Raw genomic sequence first — 6000 nt, 5'->3', positions numbered from 1 at the left:
TGGGAAGCGGATTGCCCGGAAGAAGAGGAAAAACAAATTTCATATTCATCCAAAACATTGACCTCCAAGAGGGTTTCAATGATAGACGTTCAATCCCCTGCTGCTTTTTACAGTGTGGTCCACTTGATCGTTAGATCTGTCTTATTTTTAGTTTCAAGCCTTACGAGAGCTCTCTAAATGGATGGACAGTTTGGAAATAACACATAGAAATAACACATACCTCGTGACGGGATGCACAGAACTTGCTAACGTCAGTACATCAGCTATATAGCTAGTGTGTGGTACGCCAGCCAATCCGTTCCCCCCATTTCTTGGGCTCACAGAGAACTGTCGGGCTCGGATATCATTTTTCCTCAAAACTACCCGACGCATAAAAGGAACTAAAACCTACCGTGCCGTTGTGCTGCTCCCGCTCTAAAGCAATGGCAGCCGAGGCTTCTCCTCCTCTCCCCTCTTCAAAGACGAAGAAATCAAACAAGAAAAATCTCCGTGCAAAGCCGGACTACGAAAATGTCGGTGCATTGCCATGGAACGACTCTCTTACCAACGACGATCCTTTCTCCCTATTAGTCGGCACCAACGAAGGAGGTATCTCTCTCTTCCCTTCGTTTTCTTCCCTCTTGGAATTAGGGTTTTTAGGGTTTCTACGATTTTTTTACTTTTCCTCTCTTGGATTTTGTTCCAGGTTTCCTTTCGCTCGAAGAGATCGACGAGTCGGAGTATGGTTTGCTTCCTGGATTCGCCAAGTCGGGAGAAGAAGCTCTGTCAAATTTCTCGAAATCGAAGAAACGCAAGCTTCGGGACAGCGGTGGTGGTTCCGATGATGATTTGTGTGTTATTAAAGATAGTAACGAGGAGACAACGGAGGAGAGAAAAGGGAGGAAGAAGAAGAAGAAGAAGAAGAAGAAGACAGAGAAGAAGAAGAATGGTGAAACTGTCAAAGAGAAAATCGATGGTTTGTCTTTCCCTTGAACTCTCTGTTGGAATTGAGTGTTTATAATCCATACAAACTCCCAAAGTTATCTGAATTGCGGCCTGGTTTGTGTTTTCTTACAGAGGGGGGCCCAACAGATAGACCTTGTGTTTCGACAGATGGGCAAGAAGATAATGCTGATGGTGTTTCTAGCGAGAAGGTCATTCCAGACGAGGATGAATTCTATGCATGGAAGGAGCTGAGGCTCCATCCTTTGCTTATGAAATCGATATATAGGCTTGGGTTCAAGGAACCTACTCCCATACAGAAAGCTTGCATTCCTGCAGCTGCCCATCAAGGAAAGGTCTGTTCTGTTCTAGCTTAGTGTGTGTTTTGTTTGCATCATTGATTTGAAAATGGTAACTCGACATATAAATTGGAAAATGTGAAATTCTTTTTATGCCAGAATTTTGCTTCAAATTTCAATTACTCTACCTTCAGATTGGATTCAGAAGCATTGGAACTGCATTTCAAGAGTTACTTCTTCACTATGGACACTAGGAAATTTCCTCTTGATTACTTTGGGCGTTTGCAATTGATTTTGTTTCTGCATCCAAACATGGCCTTAAGGCGATCCTTCCGTATTTGAGGTCTTTGATGCAAATATCTTTATAGTATTTTTGCAACAGGATGTTATTGGTGCTGCTGAGACGGGATCTGGTAAAACGCTTGCATTTGGGCTGCCCATCTTGCAACGTCTTCTTGAAGAAAGGGAAAAGGCTGCGAGGTTGCTTGGAAATGAAGGAGATGCTGTGAGTAAGGGTGTTCAGGGAAGCCCTCTTCGAGCTCTTATTGTGACTCCTACAAGGGAGCTTGCTCTTCAGGTATTTCTAGTTTGCTCTTGTTCACTTGAGCTTACCACATTGAAAGCTCTCAAGGCCCAAAATATTTCTGCTATCAGCCACAAATACCCACATCAAATGAAAGCAATATAACTCCTTCAAATGACACTCAGGAATATATTTGCCAACATTCTACCTTCCCTCTCTGTAACGCTTGCTTTTGTGATGTGATAACTTCATTATGGTTACTGGTTAGATGCTTATTATTGGCAATTGAATATCTGTTTGATAAAAAAATGTTCATAAACTTCTGGAATTCATCGCTTGCAAAATGGATGAATTTGGGCTTGTAAAAAAGTATTCTTTATTTCATATACTTCTAATTATTTCGAGGTCCTTGCCGCTGTTGCTTCTACACATTAGACGTGGCAGTTTCAACCATTGAAATTGAACCTCGACCTTTTGGTTACCTGTTCTATTTCTGCAGGTCTCTGATCATCTCAAGGAAGCAGCCAAACTCACCAATATCACTGTGGTTCCCATTGTTGGTGGGATGTCTACAGAAAAGCAGGAGAGACTTCTAAAAAGAAGGCCTGAGATCATTGTTGGAACTCCGGGGAGGTTATGGGAACTCATGTCAGGAGGAGGCCAACACCTTGCTGAGGTTAGTACTAAGTAAATCTCTTGTGAGTCGTGACTTGTGGTTTCAATTAGGCATTATTAATTAAAGCGGTTTGCTTAGAAAGTTGTTGACGTGATAATTATTTGATTATTGATTTTCTTTTATAACTTTATATATGTGAATTAGCTTTTGATAAATAATAATTAATAACTTATTTGAATATGCTTATACTTGAAAAAATGAATCATCTATTCGGCATTTTTTTAAAAAAAATATTTTTTTTTTCTTTTTTCGTGCTAATTATCATATTTGTCCTATTTTTAAATTTAAAAATAGAAGTATTGTGTAGCTTAAGCTACACGCTATGCTATTTCTGCTACATGCTACAGAGGGCTAAACGCTATGCAACAAGCTACCTCTATTTAAAACACTGACCACAAGTTCTTAACCCTTTGCAATAGAATTATTTTGTGCGACAATCATGACATACATTCATATGACCTATTAAAGCTCCATCATAGAAGCCATCATAATCCAAACATATGTAGCTCTATAACCTAATGTACCGGGAATGTTATTTTGTCGATTTAGTGGATAGTTATTTTCTTTTCAGTTTAAATATTTTTAGCTGATTAAAAAAAGAATATTAACTTGTAAACTTATTAATATACATTGCCAAGCCCAAGAAGCCCGTCTTTGGGGTTTGCTAGATTGGACCATGGTCCATGCTAGTGTCCAATTCTGACCATGGTTCTTATTATTGGCATCACATTGGCCAATATGGCTATATCGTATCCATATCGGCTCGATACAATACGCGATACGGGTGCGTTTTGGCCCGTTACAAAAATCTGCATTGTATTGGTGCATATCGTCCGTTACGGCCCGTGTCAGTATGTATATTTATGTACCCGTATTAGTTAGATTGATACGGGCATGAAAGGCCCAAAACCATGTTGTTTTCTTCATCTTCCCCCTTTCTTGCTTCTCCTTTTGAAATTTCCTTAGCAAGGGATTGTTTTGACCATGTATTCAATGGTGTATCGGACCATTCTTTGATGAGAATGTTGTCCGTCGATTTGACTTATTAAAGGTCAACTAAATGGGCTCTAATTGAACAAAAATTAAACATGATTTGGTGAACAATGGCCCATTACATTGAAATACAACAAAAAAGATGAAAATATAAAAAAGAAAGTGAAGGTTTACCATTCTTTCTGATTTTTTCCCATAATGGTCCACTTCGCTTTGATTTGTCAAATCCCATTCAAATCATTTGTTTTGATCCCAAAATAGTTCTAGAATTAGCCTAAAATGAGTTTTTAAGATTCTTCCATTGTTTAAATGAAACGAAGAAGAGGAGATGTGAGCGAATTTTTGAAAAAAATTTCAAATTTGGGGTTTTATGGGCGTATCGGCCTGCATAAACTGTATTGGCCTTGTATCGACATCAATACGGTCCAACAGATTCCGATACAGCCTCGTATCGCATATCGTATTGAGCCAATACAGATACGATATGCCTGCATCGGCCAATACGATACTGATTTTAAGAACCATGCCGATACCCGATTTGGGAAAAATTGAAAAAAGAAAAAAAAAACTTTGTTTTTTTTTTGTGGAATCTGATTAATTTGGTGTTTTAACACCAAATCCACCAAATCGATGAAATGTTGTATGATTTCATCTCGATTTGGTGTTTTTTCGATTATTTTTTTCCCTATTTACGCTATATTTTTTGGGCATTTTCTGGAAATAACTAAAAACAATTTTTGTTTTTGTTTTTTTATAACACCAAATTGATGAAATGTTGCATGATTTTATCTTGATCTGGTGTTTTTCCCCTTTTTTTTAATAAAAATTTTCATTGGAAAATTTGGGCATTTTTTTTCTGAAAATAACTTTTTTTTTTTCCCTACTAGAATGTGATCGATTTGGTGCGATGATGAAATGTTGCATGATTTCATCTCGATTTGTTTTTTTATTTTCACGCTGGAATTTTTTGAAATAATTAAAAAAAATTGGGTGGTTTTTTTTACTGGAATCTGATCAATTTGGGGCTATAACGCCAAATCGATGAAATGTTGCATGATTCCATCTCGATTTGGTGTTTTTTTTTTCCCCATTAAATTCTTTTTTTTTTTTTTTTTTCTGTATTCACTGGAATTTTTTTGGCATTTTCTGGAAATAATTAAAATCCTTAAAAAAAAAACTAGAATCTCGTTGATTTGGGGCTATAACACCAAATCTATGAAATGTTGCATGATTTCATCTCGATTTGGTGGTTTTTTTTTTTTTTTTTCCATTTTTTTTTTTCTATTTTCGCTGGAATTTTTCGTATTTTTCAGAATCTTTTTTTCACTTGCTTTTTCCAAATGGTAGCTTTAATGATGCATGATCAGTGTTTTAAATCTATCGATCTATAGATTTTGGGCAGGGATTGATTAAATATTTATTTTTCAGCTTTCTTTTTCTATTTTTGGGTTAATTTTTTAGGCATTTTCTTAATTTTTTCTAAAATTATTTTAGGGAAATGATATGAATGATGGATTTGATCTATGTAAATCTTTTTCTTTTGAATGATATGAATGATACATTATCAATATATGTTATATACTTGTAGTCTTAATGTCTTATACGTGTTTTACACTTATTATTTTGATTTTTTTCATACTTAATAGTTGATACTTGATTGTTAGTAGTCCAACAGTTGATAGATAATCATATTCGCAATATACTTATCACATATATCAACAATTTATACCCAGCAAAATGAACATCACACCTTTGTCTGTCTTCCGTGGCGGTTTGTTGTTTGTTGCCTGCTATATTTTGGGTGGTTTGGGTGGAGCGAAATAACCAAGTCTTTCGGCATCTTAGTCTGTCTTCCACGACGGTTTTCTCCAAAGTGCTGATTCTTTTCAGGGATTGGGCGCCGTAATTAGGTCTGGTGCCATGGTTGAGGCTGGGGTGTAGCCTTTGTTTCCTCCCCTCTTCTTTGCTAGTTCTGTTAGTTTGCTTCCTCTTTTCTTTTTCTCCCATTTCTTTTGCTTTTTCTCTTTTTGTTTTTTCTCTTTTCCTGTTGTTTTTTTGAGGGGTTTTTTCCGTTGTTCCCTTTTAATAAAGTCTCTTATCTTTCAACAAAAAAAAAAAACATCACACCTTATAGCAGGTCAACCTGACATACAACATTCTTACCAAAGAATGGTCCGATAAACCATTGAATACATGGTCAAAACACACACACACACACACACACGAAAGATAGATTCTTGGATATCTCATTCCCCCTATTTTTCCAGTATTTTTCTGGTTTTTTTTTTCCTTAAAAAAAAAAAAAGTCCGATACGGGCCCGATACCGATTCGCGACGCCATATTGTATAATTTTTTGGCCGGGCTGATACACCTGCCGATACCAATATTCAAAACCATGATTCTGGCACTTGTGTTCATATATTTACATTTGTACATGCATGTGAAGGTTATGGAAGCAGATATTTGACTTAATCCTCATGCAAAGTAAATGTGGGAGGCGCAAAGGAACCCTATCCAACTGAAGGGAAGGAAACTGCTTACAAAAGCTATCAAAATTGTTTGAATTGCACAGGATGCCATTAACATT

The 6000-nt window shown here is 36.7% G+C and overlaps 1 protein-coding gene across 3 annotated transcripts in view; it reads left to right on the top strand.

The window, feature by feature from the left end:
- Positions 1–337: 337 nt before the first annotated feature.
- The window catches only part of LOC131245766 (DEAD-box ATP-dependent RNA helicase 13), a 51894-nt gene continuing 46231 nt past the window's right edge, over positions 338–6000 (top strand). For 2 of the 3 annotated variants that reach the window (XM_058245445.1, XM_058245446.1), the window contains exons 1-5: positions 339–588; positions 686–955; positions 1057–1277; positions 1603–1797; positions 2243–2419. In XM_058245445.1, the coding sequence (XP_058101428.1) occupies positions 423–588; positions 686–955; positions 1057–1277; positions 1603–1797; positions 2243–2419 (1029 nt within the window). In that variant the 5' untranslated portion in view covers positions 339–422. Of the gene's footprint in view, positions 589–685; positions 956–1056; positions 1278–1602; positions 1798–2242; positions 2420–6000 lie in introns of all 3 variants that reach the window. The other variant, XM_058245447.1, reaches the window with a different exon arrangement.

This window comes from Magnolia sinica, chromosome 5 (assembly GCF_029962835.1).
Source record: "Magnolia sinica isolate HGM2019 chromosome 5, MsV1, whole genome shotgun sequence".
In the NCBI taxonomy this organism is placed as follows: Eukaryota; Viridiplantae; Streptophyta; class Magnoliopsida; order Magnoliales; family Magnoliaceae; genus Magnolia; species Magnolia sinica.
Note: the sequence above shows the minus strand (reverse complement) of the source record. Positions and strands in the feature narration are given on the sequence as shown.